Source organism: Cygnus atratus, chromosome 26 (assembly GCF_013377495.2).
Source record: "Cygnus atratus isolate AKBS03 ecotype Queensland, Australia chromosome 26, CAtr_DNAZoo_HiC_assembly, whole genome shotgun sequence".
In the NCBI taxonomy this organism is placed as follows: domain Eukaryota; kingdom Metazoa; phylum Chordata; class Aves; order Anseriformes; family Anatidae; genus Cygnus; species Cygnus atratus.
Genome location: NC_066387.1, coordinates 2,719,594 through 2,738,108, shown reverse-complemented (window position 1 = coordinate 2,738,108; position 18,515 = coordinate 2,719,594). Strand labels below are relative to the sequence as shown.

The 18,515-nt window shown below is 51.2% G+C and overlaps 1 protein-coding gene across 4 annotated transcripts in view; it reads right to left on the bottom strand.

The window, feature by feature from the left end:
• Positions 1-18,515, bottom strand: part of PTPRS (protein tyrosine phosphatase receptor type S) — a 156,682-nt gene that overhangs the window by 84,044 nt on the left and 54,123 nt on the right. For all 4 annotated transcript variants that reach the window (XM_050715649.1, XM_035567748.2, XM_050715652.1 and 1 more), the window contains exon 2: positions 15,084-15,251. In XM_050715649.1, coding sequence (XP_050571606.1) covers positions 15,084-15,171 — 88 coding nt within the window. In that variant the 5' untranslated portion in view covers positions 15,172-15,251. The remainder of the gene's footprint in view (positions 1-15,083; positions 15,252-18,515) is intronic.

The window sequence follows — 18,515 nt, the reverse complement described above, 5'->3', positions numbered from 1 at the left end:
GACTACCCCCGACCCACCTCTGTCACACCTTGCAGAGAGCTCTGCTCCTGCCCCCTCTGTTCCTAAATCCTGTCAAGGCCGATGCCACAAGGGCAGCTGATGAGACCATGAGCTCACCCTCATGGTCCCCCCCATGCAGACAACCTCCAGTCGGCTTCACTTGCTGAAGCACAGGCTTAGAGAAACACGGGCGGTCCCGGCATCTGTTCAGAAGGGACATGACGCACATTTACTGCTGGGATTTTGTGAATCCTTACGCAGACTTTGAGAAGAAGCTGTGAGGTGATAAGGGTGGGGTCTCCGACTCATCCCTGCGGCACAAACACTAGGGGAACATGGTAAGGCATCAGCCCACGTACCCTGCACACCAAGGCAGCTTTCCTCACAGAAGAGGAATCTGTTGCTGCTTCGACTCTCCTTCCTTCATACTTTTATGTGACTCTGCAGCAGAAAAAGTTCTTCAAATGCAGTCATGTAAAAAGAAACCACCTCCTGTTACTAATACACAGATACCAAACCAGTCTGAGGAACTTTACAGTGAGGAAGTTTGTAAGATGTAGGAGTGGGGAAAACGAGGGGACATCTCACCCTCTAAACCTAAATGTCCCTCAGGAGCTGCTGCCATGGTGAGTAGCGGGCGGTGGATGAGGAGTGAGGGAGACAGGCCAGCCACCATATGCCTGCTTGAAACATCAGATGCCAAAGACAGAGAAAGGGATGGAAAACCCAGAGGTGGTTTGAGCGCTGGTAGAGAGGCACAAATGGGCTTAACGTAACTGAGCCAACAGCTGAAGGGGAGAAAAAAAAAGGCAGTTGTGAGCTTGCACCACTGATCCTTCTTCCTTGCCTCCTCTAAGACTGGTCTCCAGACAGACCTGGCTGCCTCTCCTGCAGGTGGGCTTATGTGGGCAAGGTGGACAGGGACGTGGACAAGGAGCCTGGGGATGCGTTTAGCCCTCAAAACCATGCAACAGGGTAGGAACAGCCTTCTCCACGCTATCCCAGTTTGTGGCTGAAGACACAGTCTGAAGGGAAAAGTCACACCAGCTTGGCTAACAGAATGAAGCACTGGTAGCGGAGAGGGCTGTGTAAAAACAGCATGGCAAGCACTAGCCTGCTTCCCAGCAAGCTGGGAAGGTCAACCAGAGTCAGCTCAAATGGGTGGACAGAGAGAGGCAGGTCACACTGGGGAAATATTGACTTCCCTGGGCTTTTCTGAGGCAAAAATTGATTCTCAAAGCATTTTTGCCAGCCTTCCAGATCAATGCACCAACATCCTCCCAGCCTTCTGAGTTGAAGTGCCCCGGTGCTGGCACAGGAATACACAGCCATGAGGGAAATGCATGGGGTGGACCAACAAGACCTGACTGAAAACAGCCCCCTGCTCCTCCAGCCTGAGCTGTGCAAGCACACACACGTCCCTGCCCTACACCATGAAGATCCTGGGGCAAAATCCTCAGTCCCGTTATGCACAGCACCAGTTGGTGGCATGCAGGCCCCCACCTCTCTGCCACAGAAGAAGAGGAGACCCCCCACACTTCACTGACAATATGGATGGGAAATCCAGCTGAGACCTGAATTGTTCCTCTCCCGAGCTACTCCCACCAGCTGTGGGGCAAGTCTGAGGCAGAAAGCTGCTCCTGCAGGGAGAAGGACAACATGTCTGCCACCTCCTTCCACCACAGCTCCCACACGGGAGGCCTGGAGGCGCCGTACCACGACAGCAGGCCTGTCTCTGTGCCTTGGTGCAGGCCTGACTCCCTGCCCCTCAGCCCCATGGCGGATAAGAACAAGGCCTGAGGATGGTCCCTGACCACTTCAGTGTGTCACTGGCCCCAACCTTGGGAGGGGAACGGGCAGTGTGTGTGTAAACCCGCACCCTGCAGGCCCTCCCTGAGGAGGGGGCTGCATACAGGCACCTCCACACCTCTGCTTCCTTCTGACCCCCCAGCTCTCCCCTCTTCTCCAGCCCCCCAGCAGGGGCCTGGGGCTGATTTGAGATGGCAAAATGTGATCATCAGGCCTCCTTTTACAACCCCCCCACATTGCCTCCAGGAAAGCACCTCCACAATGGACCGCAAATAAAGACAAACCACTTATTCTTTCCTCTGGCCCCAGCACAGAGCAGCATGAGTCTGGCTGAAAGGGCCCCTCGCCCACAGCAGCAGCAATCCACGGAAACAAAAGAAAGCCAGTTACAAAACACGTACTTTAAAAGGTTTTGCTTCCATTTTTGGTGACCCCGATCTCCGCCACCAGCATTCTGGTAGAGGCCCACGCACTGGTCCCGCTGCCCCATGGTGCCAGCAGACGAGGCCCCAGGTTTCAGCTCTTTCTTCGCTGGTGAATAAACAGCCATTATCCCTGCTGCAGGGAATAGAGGGGGCTCTCGGCTCTACCTGAGACTGCCAAACAGACTAAGGCAAAAGCAAGAAGGCCATTTTATTGCTGTTTGGCCAGCTTATTGCAGCCTTTCTGAACGCACAGGGCAGTGTCTTTTTGCCCACCATTCCTGGTCAACCATCAACAAATGGCCCCACAGTTCTGAGCCCACCTTTTTCCCTGTGGAGATGCCCACTGTGAGAGCTTGCCCACACCACAGGAGGGATTCAGGGCATGTCAGGCAGTGTCAGCCTTTACCCTAGCTCAAAAATACAGAACTGATCAAAATGCATCCCTTTTTTGTGCATATACAATATAATCTATACACACAAACATCCGCACCTTTGCCTTTCAAGAACAAAGGCAAAAGAGGAGGCCATTAAGCCATTTATAGTCAATGTCATTTTGCTGTTAGCGTTAACAAACCCCAATCTGCTCTTCAAGGCTCCAGATGATTCCCACAATCGGGATTCAGATCTCTTGCTCTGACGCAAATTCGGCTGACCTTGGGCGCTCACCCTTCCTGGCACCTCAGTCTGCCACCCAGAGAGTGGAGGTGACAATCCTCATTCCTCACACCTGCCTGCCTGCCTGCTTTCGTCTAGACAATACGAGCAATTTGGAGTAAAGGAGGGTCTCAGCACGGACCTGCTCAGCACTCAACACCATAGGTGGTCTTGCACACAACTACAGCTTCTGAACACCGCAACACAAACAAAACAAAATAACTGGGAAAAATCAGCAGAGGCAGAGCTCAGAGACCTTCTCCCACATGCATTTATGGTTGGGAGAAGAAGATGAAATGTAAAAGCCAGACAAAAGCTTTGCAATCTCCGAACAACCGGGTCATGTTAGCTTGAATGAGGACATCTCTCTTGACAGGCTATTTCTCACCCTTCTAGCTTCAAGAGCAGCCAAACCATTCTGTGAGTCTATGAAAGAATCCCATGGTGTTCTCTCTGACATGCAAAGGGTTAAGCTCCCTCTCTCCTCCTGCCCCCCTCTTTGGTTTTTGGGCTGAAACTTTCTGCTGATCTAGTGAAACTCCATCTTCATTTTCCACAGCTGCTGACAGGCTCACAATTGGAGAAGGAGGACAAGGTACTCCCCCAACTCCAGCGCTGGGCGGTAGTGCTTTCATCTCCCCTTTTAAAAACCTTTCAGGCAATGTACAACCTGGGTAGGGCTCAGCACTGGGTGGCTGTTTGCTGGTTTAGAAACGCGTTTGACACACGTGCACTGCTGTGGTCTGCTTGCAGGCAGCAGATGTGTGCCCTGTGCTTGAGGGATCGAGGCGGGAGTGGTGAGCAGGTGGGGGTGGCCTGGGGGGCATGGCCGGAGGGGCAGAAAACAGCTTTGGGACACCAAAGAACTGGGGAGCTAAGAAGGGAGAGGAAGGGAGAAAGGATGGCAAAGTCACAGATGCATTAGCGGGGGAAAAGAGGGGAGAAATTGACGGGGAGAATGCAAGAGGAATGGAGCAAGATGGAGAGGAGGGAGCTGTTCAGAGCCAGAGCAAGGAAGTGAAGATTAGAGAGAGGAGGCAAGCCACAGAGCAGATGAAAACAGGAGAGAGCAGCCAAATTTAAGACAGATGGAGAGTGGGGAGCAAGAATGCGATGTTTGGAACGGGTACGCATTGCAAAGCAGCGGCATTAGAGAGCGGGGGAGCTTGCAAGAGGGGTAGAAGCAAGAAAGATGGCTTCATAATTTACATTTTTCTTCATGAGAGGAGTGAGAGCTGCAAACTGGGAGCAGGACTGATGCAGGCAGTGGCGAGGGTCTCTATGGAGACACACAAGGAGATTGAAAACACCCCTTGGAGAGGTCCTGCAGAGACTCTGGTCCCCTTGAAATCCAAGGTTTTACTGACAGATTCCGTATTTTTTTTTTCTTGGGGCTGTTTCTCAGTGCCTCACAAATAAAATTAAAATGAGGGTTTTCTGACAGAACAAACAAACAGGGAGTGAATTATATTCCATTTCCCCGTCAATAACTTCTTCCCAACCCAGTCGTCTTATCATCATAAAAAGTCCATTAAGCAGTAATTGGGGAGGCAGCAGAACGCAGGGCTGGTCCATGAAACAGAAGCACACTCGCTCCCCAACTGGCCTTTTCTGGGAAGGCAGACAGGATAATTATAGGCTTCAGACAGAGACTTCCTCTTACTGTCAGCAGCTCTTGGCTCCCTTCAGGGAGATGGGACTGGCAAGGTTGGGGAAAGGAGGGTAAAAAAAGACTGAGGATGTTTTTTTAGAAGTGAAATACTTCCACCTTGCTATTCCCCTGGTGCTGATCTATCAAAGCCCTTACCTGACTCAGGATGGCTGGGCTGCACACAAGTGTACACAGGCTTTTCCCCTGTCAGAAATGTGGGAATGTCATTTGAAAGATTTCCCCCTCCCCTTTCTTGCAAGCCCACAGAGAAGGAAGGACACAGCGAAGGATGTGACTCGGCATGGGATTTAAGACAAGCCGAAAATGGGTGAGAAAGATCAAGAACTCATTTATACACCATGACTACGCCGGCTGTCTAACAAGCCCAGCGCCTGCTCCTCTCCGAGGCCTGCCCGTGCTGCCAGCTCCCACCTTTCCCCTCAGCCAGGATGAGGCAGCAGGCCCTTCGTAGCTAGCACCACACCAAGCTGTTCTTGCCTTGAGACTTGCCGTTTTGGGGACCTGGCACATCCGTACAGCCTTCAGGCACCTATCTGCAATGCATTCAGATACAGACCCTTTGGAAGAGGAGGTACAAGCCTGCAGCAGAGGAGGCAGGATGAGACTGAGGCTACCAAAATCTATTCCTAGTTCTGACACCCAAGGTGAGAAAAAAACACGTTATCCTGCCTGCTGGAGGAAAAGCATAATCCTTCCTTCTGGTCTATTTAAACTGCTCGTTTTAAGGGATGGGACCGTGCCTTATCGCTGGGGAACAGCAGCTAGTATGAAGTCACCCAGTTTCAGCAGGACTTCTTCAGGCTACTCTCATGCATCCATATGTACAGATAGGATCCACCTTCCTCCCTAGCACAAAGGGAATCTGCTGCTGTCACAGATCAGTCCCAGCCCTAGTGACTGGCACCCTGAGCCAAGGAAAACAGTCTTCCAACTGTGGTTTACGCAAACGCACAGGGCACGGTGTAATGATACCTAACACATACGCAGGGTGCAAACTGCTCGATAGGACTGTCCCTGTTCCACAAGGCTGGTATTCTGGGCCATGCAGCCTCTGCTTTTTCCCTCTGTCCCTAACTCAGGAAAACTGATGCCTCACACCATGTAGTGTGTATGCACCAGAAACTACCCATCCTGCGAGAGCTGTGACATGGTGGAAGCCAGGAATACTACATATGCTTCAGTTTAATGAAGGAGAAATAGGGTGGAGAGTGCTTCAGGTGCACTAACTGCTTCTCTGTCTGCTTACTGCCTGCACCCAGCACAGGGCGGTTCCAGGGCAAAGCAGCAAGTAGGTGGCATTGCAGATGGATCTCTGTAGCATCTCCACCCAGGACTCTTATTTACCTTCTGGCACTACATTGCTATGCCAGGAAGAAAGAAAGAAGCTCCTCGAGACCAGCAAGAGCTGAAGCAGACAAGCAATGCTGTCATGTAAGATGGCAGCCCTGGGATCAGCTGCTGCAGGGCCGGGAAGCACAGGAGCACGTGCAGCCTCAGCAACGTGGCAGGCCAGGACCCTGGGGACATGCGAGTGCTTTCAATCAACTGTAACAACATCACATCCCATATTTGTCCACAAGCCCTATAACAAGGCATAATAACCCAGAGCTGAGCATAAAACCCAAGGAGCTATCCTGGCAACATAATGAGTGCCCCTTGTCCATCAACATCATGACAGCCATCCCAGATTGTTTGCAATCTGAAGCTTAAGGCAGAGAGCTCTCCCTTCCCCTGCCATGTTGCTAAGACAGCTTCTTTTCCAGTCGTGTCATTGGCATCGGCATCTCGGAGAAGCTCGACTCATCCCCTTCCTAGAGAAGACGCAGCTAGAAAGGGCCTGGCCTTTACTCAACTTCTGCTGCTCTGCTTGAGCCACTAACAGAACCAGAGTCTATGGGGGATGCCAGAACATGAAAAACCACCACCTGTGGGACAAGCCTGAAAGAAGAGAAAGCTTAACGAGCAAGGATCCCAACTGCCGGGGGGGCATGCCATCTTAATATAGCCCAGCAGAGGTCCTGAGCTGCTGGGAAGTGACAGCAGAATGGGCAGCGATGGGGAAAACAAACTGCTACAAGCTTCAGCATCTCATGGTCTTTCAGAGAAAGTGCAGCGCAAGAAGCCCCAAGGCTGTGATCAGAGAGGTCAGTTCTGATCCTTGGTTTAGAGATATGACAAAGACTTCTGCAAAATGTAAACACACGGCTCGGTCCCCAGCCTTGCATCGCCAGCTTAGGAGGGGCTGCAGTGCTGCAGCAGATGAACGATCCCAATCGTGATTTGCTAGCTAATACAATCATTTGGGGATGAAAGGCACACCAGATAAATACACTATGGTCTGATAAAACCCTTTTGCTCCTGTAAATTAAAGCTATCTTACTTCCATTTCCTTCCCACAAACAGTTCTACTGTTCCAAAGTATTAGCCTGATATTTTGATATATTTTGAAGCACACGCTCCCCCAAAAATTAAGAAGTATTTCTTTCTTTCATGTAAGAGAAGACTCCTCACCTACAGGAAAAGGGCAAGATACAATTCCTAGAGCACAAAATTTGGGGTATTTTCGGAAGCTTATTACACCATTCTTATCTGATCACTGGTAAGAGACTTCAGCCCACATTTTCCATTGAACAAAAGGAAATTGCAGGTATACAAGCTCGAAACACCTTATCTACAGTCTTAACAGCGTATTTTGAGCTTGTATTGCTCATCAGTATTGAGACTGGGATGTCAAGGGAGCTCACGAACGAGAGATCTTGAAAACAAGAAATAAAAATCTAATAAAGCCTGACTAATGGGCGAACACAACCTTTAACAATCACGAACTTTGACTCCTACCACATGAGTCATCACAATTTCTGTCTCTGAACCACAATATTCATCATTCAGATTTGTAGTGAGCACATCAACACGAGAAGAAAAAAGGGCGAATGCAACAACAGTACTGAGATCTGACAAATTCAGGTTTGGGATAACTAGAGAGTCAACGAGCCAGAAAAAAATGTCCAACACATGAGAGAAATGGAAACATGGAAAAGCTGCAACAAGAAATCCCTTATATCTTCTATCAAAGACCATGATTGAGAAAGGGGACCTGGCTTTCAGGAGGACACTTTTCTGTTCATGCTTGACACTTGCCAAGAGATGCAATGGATGGCTTCCTATCAGAAGACCGTAACGCAGCCCCTCCATGGCACCACAGCAGAAAATGCCTCTTCCGTTCAGGTGAAGGCAGTCCCTCAAGTGGCAGCTACTGGAATTAACCACGATCAGCAGATCATATAAGGAGAGGGGAGTACTGAAGCCTTCATACAGAAAAACGCGTATAGAAAACCCTCAAAACCAACCAGCTCCTATCCATGCAGAAAGACAACAGAAAAATGAGAGCTGAGGGAATCTTCCTGGCTCACTGGCTGATGACACGAGACATGATCTTTAATAGCTGAACTGAAAAAAAACACAACGCCTTTTAGCAACTCATTCAAACAAATCAAAGTCAAGGCTGAAGATTAGTAAGTGTTGCTACTCTTAACAGCACGCTCAGACTAATTTATGAATAAATCCACAAATTCTAACAGAGGTGAGGGAGGAAGAGGACACAGCCAAATTAATTTGACTTTATTAATTAAAAAAACCACCAAGTTTCATCACCCCAACACTCTTTAAAGGTTGCGCGAGTGTGGAGGGGAGTTATGCTCATTAATTATGCAGAAAATGCAAAACTATCATCCTCTGAATTAGTTTAAAATAAGGAGAAACCCTTTCAGAATGGGGAGAAATTACTCCCCAAGGCAGCTGAAATTTCTCTTGCAACTTCAAAGGACAATAAATTATTCAAATTGCTCGCGCCACTCCGCACGCTCTCTCACTCTCTCCCCTTCTCAATTTTATGCTCCTGAGTCAATTAAGGGTTTGGAGGACTTGGGAGAAACTTTGTAGAATGCTAAACCAGTTGCAGCTCCCTCTATTTATTTTGTTTCTTTCCTAAAGCTTTACTTTTCCTCTCAGCCTCAAAAGGAAACAGAAATGATTGTGCATTACAGATGAAATGAGTGGGGCATTGGTTTTAACCAAGCTCACGTGAAACTGCAATGTTTCATGTCTGCAACAAGCACGATGGGACACGCTAAAAACGCTCTGCACAATGATACCAAGAAAACAAGGAGGTCAACCCGCACTCCTTCGTGTCAACTGCTCGGATCATTCATTGCAATATCCCCTTTCAAAGTCTTAGCAGTCTGCGTTCCAAAATACATTTATAATGCTCTTTCCTGGCAACCTTCAGGTCTAGGTTAGCTGCGATCGCTTCCATAGTCACGCTGTTATCTGCTGTGCCCTTGGACGGAACAGGCGGCTCCTCTGCCAAACTGTAACGCGCCTGTTTAGCGTCTGCAGTATGAGAACCCCAAACCAAGACTGCGACTAATGACACCAGACAACAGCATGGCAAGAGAAGCCCTTCCTTATAAAAGAAAACCTAGATGAGCAAAAAGAGGGAAGGAGGGTGGAGAAGGTGCAGTCACAGACCGAGGATGCTCCTGGCTCCTCGTCCAGCACCCTGCGGCAGCCCGTACAATGGTTGTCTCCACCACGAGCAGCAGATGGCATAGAACGTGACTGTCCTCATGAACTTTAACAATTCCCCCAAATTAAAGGCAGCTGCAGTGCAGGAACGTCATTGATGCCTAAGGTGGGCACTGGGACCAATTATGCTGCAAGAGAACACCCTTGACCGGAGGAGAGGAGGGGCACAGAGTGAATAAAACTGTTCTTGGGAGACTCTGGCTCTCCCAGGCCAATTCGAGCCCAGATTCCATCCCACGCACACTGAATAACGACATTCCTCTGGTTGGGTGTCCTTGAAAAACACTCTGTTTTGCCTTCTAAGAATAATATTGGGCTTGCCAGGCCACAAAAAAAAGCTGGGAATACCCTCTCAGACTCCCTTCAGTGACCCAGGAGATTCATATCTGGTTGGTTTTGAAACAACATGACCACGCAGACCTTTCCAGAGAGATGAAAAGCTGCAGCGACCCAGGGTCCTAGTGAGCTAACACAAAGTTCCCATCCTTCCTGGCAGCATGTGTGAGAGCTATCTGGGTGAAAAGCACACCCAAAGGGGAAAAAGTCACAAAGAAATAAGTATTAGCTCCCTGGTAAAGGCTACAATGGCTTAAATGCCCTACTTTTGGCATACAGGTATGGTGAAGACATACATTTTCTCTTTCACAAACCCTACATAGAGGGCATTTTTATACAAGCCGCTTGTTTACACAACACACAGATGCTCTTTTCTCCTAACTTAGCCATCTAATGAAGCTGAGCAGCAAGAACCTCTGGGTGGGAAAGGATCCTTTATCAGGAGACACCCATGGTTGGGTCCCAAACACCCGTAGCTGCTGCTGTCCCCAGGTGCACCTCAGCAGAACTTAATCGAATAAATGCCTGTGGTGTGGGGCACAGCTGAGACCTGGGAGGTGACAGCCCCCCTGCCCCCAAGGAAGCTTTTGCAAAGCATGATTTATTTCCTCTTCTGCTCCTCTAGAAACAAAACCTTTCCAATTTATCTAAAAATAAATAATAAAAAGATGACATCACTCAATCTAGGCAGGCAAGGTTTAATTTAATCAGGCACTTAAACAAGGTGACACAGAAGCTTAATTCAGTGTCCTTGAGTGGGACGACAACTAGTCCAGAGCCCTCAGCAACTGCCGGCTGGATCCCTGCTGGCAGACGGAGAAGGCAGCAAAGGAAAGGGCGATTCGGGAGCAAGGAGAGCAAGGGGTCCCCTTGCCTCCAAAGGCAACTGGTGTACAGGGAACACGAGCAGCAGGTGTGCCCGGGGGAGGGAAGCAGGAGTCTCTGCCTTCTGGGGGGATGTTTGGCTTCGCCACATTTTGATGTCTTCCTTCTCTTAGGACAGCGCTGCTGCTTTGTCATGAATCAGGTTCAAACGCTTGTAGATGGAGCAGATTTCACACAAAGCTGAGGAAGATTCCCTTCCCACTGCTGTCATCTTAACACGTCTATCAAGACCTAAGATGGAGCCTCCTTGATTTTCACGACCGCCTGATCTGACAACTGCTGTCTTGGCCAGCAACAGATCAAAGCTGGGACCTCCAGAGCTACAAGCTCTGCCGCGGAGACGAATCCTGCGGCTAAGAGCACGCGAGGGACCACGCGGAGGCGAGGAGTCCCATCCACCTGCGAGGATCTGGCTCTCAGCAGGAGGAACCTGCTACCAGCTCCCCCATTTCACGGCACGGAGCACACACCTCTCCCTGTTGTGCCAGCTCCCGAAATGCTGCACTGCTTTGTCAGCCTGACCACGGATCTGCACGGGCTCCTCTCCCAACCCACCACACGTGGTCTCCATCCTTACTGCAAGCCCCGCACACGTGGAGCGACCTCGCTGCCATCTGCTGCCGGCCTCCCCCGGGGCACTGCAGCTCACAGAGCGCGCGAGAGCCCCCCGCACATGCGCCTGGCACGAACCTCTGTGTTCTCCAAATTAACGATGGAGCAAGGGCAATTAAAAGGGAAGAAAGTCAGGGTAATGCATCATAAAAGGGGCTTTATTCTTTTATTTTGTCAATTGCAATTTGGCTTTAATTATTTATGGTAATACTTTGGAGTGTGCTAGTGAGCGTTCTATAAAGTGATTTATAAAAGGAAGGAAACCTAAGTAATAAGTAATGTTCACTACTGCATCTGCTATTAAATCTTTGCTGAGGTGGAGAGCGCCACACACCAGCCCTCTGTGTATGCAAAGTACCAATTAGCAAAGCACTATTGTAAAACGCAAAGGTTTAATCAATGGGAAAAATCCACTTGAAAACAGCGAGCGTGCTGATTTCAGCTATAAAAATTACCACATTTCTATACAGTAAGTGGCTTTTTATCTGCAACCGAGGAGCACTTTAAGCGAGCACGTCGCTCCTGCAGGTAGCACGGGAGGTCAGGGTACCCGAGCGCCGCACCGTGCTCCAGCCGAACGCAGCTGAGCCCTGGGCAGAGAGAGCAGGAAAAGGACCCGGCCAGGCACAGCAAGGCGAGGCTGCCTTCACAGGAGATGTTTTAAGGTGCTCACTGCAGAGATTTTATGACTTGGGCTCGGTGCATAACCACGAAGCAGCAGCTCTTGGTTCTACGCCCAAGCGCATGAGAAATTTGGGAATTATTCCACCGCCTGGACCTGTGTCCGGACCTCAGCTGTCCGCGCTGCCTGGTTTCTCTAAGCTCAAAGGCACGCAAGAGCTGCCTCTGGGGCTGTGCAGCACTTCAGGGAGCAGGTCTTGGGAAGGCCTTCCCTTCCGAGCTCACTGCAGGGCTGCCCATTAACGTAGAACCAGCTGAATCCTTAACAAAATGATAATACCTTCCATCTAATGAGAGGCCGCTGCAAATAACCACGGAGCCAGCAATTTCCAGTTCCATGGCCACTCTCGACTGGATAGAAGAAACAATGGAAGTGACCACATGCAATCGAAGAAAAAGAGAAGAAACAGGTCTGCTTTATACTTTTCAATTATTATCCTCTTCAGCTTCTCAAGGAAGAACAGCAGGCAAAAAGCAGTGTGGTGCTTTGGTTTTTTAATTTAAAGAGCAGTTTCCTTTAAATAGAATGTTCCAGCCATAGAAAGATTTAAATCACTGACTGAGATCAATTAGCCTAGGAAACAAGGGAAGTATTTTAATGGTCCTTTGATTGCAGAGGCCGCAGCTCCTCCAGCACTGCACTGGACGAGGAGGTGAGCTCAAGCTTCCAGCTTTGCTGCAAGGTGAGCCAGTCCCTGCCATGAGCTGGTGTCCTGGGGGTTTCCTCCCTGCGATGGGGGCTTCCCACTGCAATGGGGCCACCACCCCGGCCCCGTCTGGCATCGCCCGGGGGGCTGTGTGGCCGTGGCAGCCCCTCTGGATGAATTAGGGCAGGAAATGGGGTCAGCATTGTGGCGAGCGCCGGCCAAATGGATGCCGGCCAAGGGATTACGCGAGAGGCAGCGTGACAGAGCCCAGGGCCATCTGATGGGAGAGGACACTGTCAGAACAGAGTGACAGCTCCTCACGCAGTCTCCGCAGTTGTGACAGACAAAGCTGTTTGCTGTTTATATGCCTCAGTGGGGAGCATCGCAGACGAGCTGGGATGCTACTGACTCGCCTGGCACGGGCAGAATTCGGCAGTCCCTCCAAAACCAGGGGCTCTCAGCTCACCATCACCAGGCAGCCACTAACAGCTGCAGCTTCAGAGCAGTTCAAAGAGCTGGCACAGATGGGAGAGCATCCCCAAGGCTACACAGGTCAAGGAGATGCTGCCATGTTCTACAGGTTAGGAGAAAAAACTCCTGGGCCAACTCCATCTGCACCTCAAGCAGGTAACAGCAGCTCTGCGTGGACACCGAGTCCTGCAGCCTGTAAAGCTCCCCTACGTAGATCTGTGAGCAGCAGGAGGAAAAAAAGCACAAAGCCTCCCTGTTCAGAACCCAAGGACACTGCAGAACTAGAGGAGAGAGAAGGCTGGCTGCTGGCAGCAAGGTGCCTGCCGAGCGGTGACGGATTTCAGCAGGGCTGGGGCCATGCAACTGGTGCCGTCTGTGCCCGATCAGCACCAGCCCCTCCCGAGGGCACATCGCCACCAGAGACACTTCTCAGCACTCAGATGTGAGATCTCCAGCTCTGCTGAGCAAATCTCGCCCCGCAGAAGACAGGGCTGGACAAGACGCTCGTTCCTTTCTGGGAAAACCAAGACCACAGAAAAACTGGAGTCACGCAGCAATGGCTGGGAGAAGCCCTGAGCCTGCAGAGTGCCCGCTCCCAGCAGCTTGGTGAGCTCGGTGTACATTTACAGAGGAAAAGCAGTCCAGTTTTCACAGGCTCTCAGACATCACAACAGATGAATCGGGGCTGTACGCACACAAAGATGCACTTGCACGCACACAAACTCTCCATCTGCACCTGCGAAGCTGCACTGCTTGCTTGGAAAACTGAGGACAAAGTGATTGCCCGGGAGTGTCGCAGCACACCAGCAGCATAAATGGGACTCTGCAGCCCTAACACGGGGTTTTCTACTGTCAGTGCCTCCTCCCCTCCTGCACAAAGAGCCAGGGATGGACATTTCTCCTTGCAGTCTCCTGTTTTGGCAGGAGCCGGTGCAGGTTGAAGCCTGCCTAGCCCCAACACCCACTTTCAGATGCCAACGAGGCCGCTCCAAGCACAGCTGGAGCACACCAGGCAGCTTTAACCATCCACCCGAGGTGCTTGTAAGAACCTACAAGAGCAGTGGCTGCAATATCCAAATAGGACTGGATAAATACTTGGGCAAATTGTTCACAAAGGGTTCCCTGCTGCCAACCGCTGCACTGCTCCTGGTGCTCAAGACATGCTGCTCAAACTGAAGCTTGGGGACAAATTTATGAAAACTGGCAGCACCATTTGAGGGACAGACTGCCCCAAAGCTACACACCAGAAAAGTGGCCCTATAACAAACTTACCTGAGCCCGGCTCACTTCCCAAGCTTATTAAGTGAAGAGAACAAAAGCAAACTTTATCTTTCTGCATATGGACATTTCTCCCTGCAAAGAGGGGCTAACTGAGCAAAACTCAGGAGCGAGGCAAGGCAAATACATCCCCATTTGACTACTGCAGGGAAGAGAGAAAGCGCTGTTCAAAAAAAATTCTCAGCAACAAAAGGTCGAGAATCCCATTCAATCCCCAGTGACTGCGTCATCTTAATAAACCCTGATAACGAAGCGATTACGTTAAAAGCTGTCAAGGGCTACACTGACCAGAGCAGCCCTCTCACCAGCTTCAAGCAGCTTTGCTGGGGAGGAAAAAAAATGTTATAATTCAATCAGCTTGGAAGAGTCTATTCCCCACTGATCCCAAGCGATCAGCCTTCATGTCGAAGGAACATTACATTTGAGTCGCTGAAGATTTTCACTTTTTTTTTTTCCTCCTCCTTTTCATTTTTTAAAGCAAAAATTGAAAGGCAGCAAAGATAAAAAGTGTGTTAAACTGGAACTGGTTCATTCAGGGGAAGGAGAAACATAATATTCTTTCTTTGGATGCTGTTTTGAATCCAGCCCGAGCAAGTAACATGACAACGGTCACTGGTGTCTGACAGGCGCCTGAAAGGACGGAGCAGGAGAGGACAATATGGGCAAGCTGGGTGGAGACAGGGCCAGGAGAAGGGGCAGAGGGGCCCAGCAGAGCTGCCAGGCACCTCCCTCCCCTTCTACCCAGCTCTTTGGCAGTCTGAGGGGCAACCCGAGATTCGAAGCAGGCTGGGACCTAGCTGCCCTATAATGTCCCTCCAAGGCAGGACTGGGAACAACAGCAAGGCGCTAGTGGAGAGCTCAAGATGCTGAAAAATTAAGAGATGTCATCAAGTCCGGAACACTTCCCTAATGTGAAAAATTTGGGCATACATTTGCTGGCTCTCTGCACTAAAGCCTGCCCTGCTGTCGTTCTCCAGGGGAGGTGAGGCACAGGTGAAAGAAAGGGGCAGAGGCCCGGCACAGGCTTACTTTCAGCTACGCAACCTATCAGCAGCACGGAGAGGAGGTTCACGAGGGAGACCAGCGCAGACATCCCAGGGCTGGGAAGGATCCTCATCCTCTGCAGCGGCCTTCAGCGCCAGCCGGGAAGGCTCCAGGTCAGCAGGCCTCACAGCGTGTCCCCAGCGTCGTCAGCACCTGCAGAGGGAAAGGGGAGAGCACTCAGAGAGAGGAACGAGGGCAGTGGATGGCATGGAGATGTGGGGCAGCCGGACAGAGCTCGGAGAAGCAGTAGGGCCCCAGGAAAGCTGTGGCCACGCATGGTCCCTGTGAGGAGGCCAGGTAGCCCCGGGCCTCGATGCCACCAAGGGACCGCCGCCGTAGCAGCTAACGGCAAATTTCTGCACAGCACCCACACAAAGGGAGAAAAGGGAAGCGTAACGGGGAGGCAGCCACTGCGCAGGGCCCGTGTATAAAGTTTACCACCTGTCAGCTTCCCCCAATCCCACACCCCGTCCCCAACATGGGAGAAAAGCTGCGCTGGCGAGCAGTGAGGTGTGAAGGGATCCGACCTGACAGGGCCCAGAGCCCCTCTCAAAGGGGGATTTTTCCACAAAACCCGGGGGTGGGAGAAGAAAAAGGGAAACCCCACGTGCGAAAACGCCAGAAAGGAACAAAAATATTGTCCACGAAAGGGAAGACGAAGCGGGAGATGCCTCCCCTGCGTCCCCTTTTGGTTGCTGAGGCTGGGGGAGTGCCTCCTTTCCTGCCAGGGCTCCGCGCAGCGCAGCCGTCACCCCAAGGCAGCAGGCCTGAACCTCGGCCCTGGAAACCACACGGGTGTCAGGGTGGCAAATGCAGGCTGCTGACTGCCCCGGGCTTCTTCCCAGGGCTGGGGTGACAGCAGCTACTCAGCACGGCTCAGCCCCTGCCCTGCTCCGTGCCTCAGTTTCCCCACCCGCGACACACGGAGGAGCCGCGTCACCGAGCCACCACAGCGCTGGGCCAGAACACGCCTGGAGCTGGGGGCACCGTCCTTACAGCTTCATCCTGATCCCTTCGCAAAGCTGGAATGGCATTAAGGGAGCTGTATTCTTAGCAAGTCCCCCCATCCTGTGTGTCAGCGACAGAGCTTTGCCCCCGAAGGGCTGGAAATAGAGGCAAGAGACTGAAAACTGCAAGAAAACCTCCTGGTGGGGCTGCGGCCGCACGGTTCCTCCGTCAGGCAGACTGAGCGCCGCAGTAACGGGCCAGTGTTGTGTGAAAGATGCTCTCAGATCTGTGCGGATTCCTTCCTGCCATCAGTTACCCCAATTAAAAATCAAACCCGGGGTTTGTCACCTCTTGGAGAAAAGCCAGGTAGGAGATATTGTACAGCGATCAAAGGCTTTAGAAAGACTAAGGGGACAGTGCGGCTGCTTAAGCTTTCTGATACACATCAGGGCATGAAACCATCGGGACAGGCAGTGTGAAGGGGCATTTTAATCTTTTTCGGTCCCATTAACTCTCCAAGGCTGAACTGTACAGAATTAAAAGAAAATCTAGGATAAACAAGAAGTCCCCATATGTACTCAGCCCTAAAGAGCAACTTTTCAGAGAGAAGCTTTGGACTCGCACTTTGAGGATTACAAAGCCTCTGCTGTGTGCTCTGTGCTAGTCTAGATCCAGCGTGCTTCAACGCTGGCTTGTGAAAACGCAGCATAAATACTGATACTCGTACAAGAAAGAGAAAAAATCTGGATTAAACCACTGGGAATCTCTTCAAATGTTTGTTCCAGACACGATTAGAGAAGCATGCAGAGGCTCCAGCCAGACTTAACGGGGGGTTCGCGGGGTTCCAGGGCGCGGAGCGGTGCGCTGGGGTTTCTTTTGGTGTTGTCAGAGGCGAGCAGAGACCAGGAACATTATGACTGGCTGCGATAGTAACTGTTAATTAAATTGGGGATGTGGTACCGCTGCCAGCACAACAAACAGAACTAGCTGCTGTTTGCTGGCTCTCCCTTCTCTCTGCTTCGGAGTCACCCAGCTCCTAGGTCCCATCAGGCGGGCTGGAGGGGCAGGAATCAGAGTGCAGGCGTCCTCCCAACCCTTTAAGGCCTCTGTATTTCAAAACCTGAGGCTAGCCCAGCCAGCATTTCACAAACTGTTTGTCTTTATCGCAGCAAAGTCTGTACCTCCCCTGCCCAGTCCCAGGAAATGCCACCCAACATCTCCGTGCTCCTCATCCGCTCTTCACACGTGGCATCAGAGCAGACGAGGCTGCCCCACACAACCTGCCCCCCCGAGCGCCCCCGAAAATGGAGCAGAATGCAGGCACGTCGGGGAAATGTTCCACCTTCTGCCCTGCATCTAGCGTGGCTTTTCATGCCATGTAATGGGCTCCGATGGAGAAGGTCTGGTTAAGGGGACACGGCAACAGCTCCAAGATTAGAGAAAGAGATGCCAGAGGGTGACACTTCCGCTCCGCTGCTAATGTGCTTCCCGAGCCCTTGATGGAGACAGAAAGTGCTGGCAGAGATATTAGGACACGTCAACTTCAATCCAGCAACTCATCCTTCAGAGCAGGTACGGCACCGGCTGTCTCCCTCTGGACACGGGATTTCAGGACACCAAGATGTGCACCCACCCGGCACCCCGTGGGTATCGAGGGGGGACTGGGGCAGGAGTCAGCTCTGCCCTCGGGTAGCGCCCTGGCAATAGAGAGACTGGGAACAAACTCTTATTCACTGCACGATTCCTGCCTACAACGCAGAACACGCAACATTTGGAAACCCAGCCACCACGCAACAAGCCTCTCCTGCCCTCCAGGCGGTGCTGAATTCGAGTGGGAATTGCTTTGGTGAACGCTCAAATCGCAAGGGTTTCATCACCCATCCTCTCCCCTCCTCTGCATGTGCACGGCTTACCTTGTCTGTGCTCTCTGAAGCAGGTTTGCATCACTCCCCCTGCCCGTCTCCGCTCAGCGCCCAGCCAAGCTCCTGGCACGGCACAAGCAAACACAACGGCAGCTTTCCTGCACTGCTCCACGGACCCGCAAACTCTCACTAAATTCTCTGGCACAGGATCTCCTGCAACAGGAGCAAGCCACCTAATAGACCTCAATCCTCGCTAAAGAATGCAATTAAGAGAAGCCATGGCCCCCAGTGGGGTCAGATTTGTGCTAGATACGGTCACATTTCAGGAATAAGATTAATTCTTACAGTAAAAGAGCTCCTGTAAGACATTCATTCTTGCACACTGCCTGATCTCCAGCTTTAAGCATGCAAATGTGCATCTTGTAAGCACTGTGCACAAAACCTTCCAGAATACTACTAAAACTAACAAAATGGAGACGTGTTTGCAGGACGCAGCCTCCAACTGTGGCTCCTCCAGCCAGTACAGAGCAAGGGGCTTCCAGGGACCCAAGGGTGCTAGGAACAAAGGGCGAAACGCCCCAAAGCACCTACATTTCTTAAGAGCTTA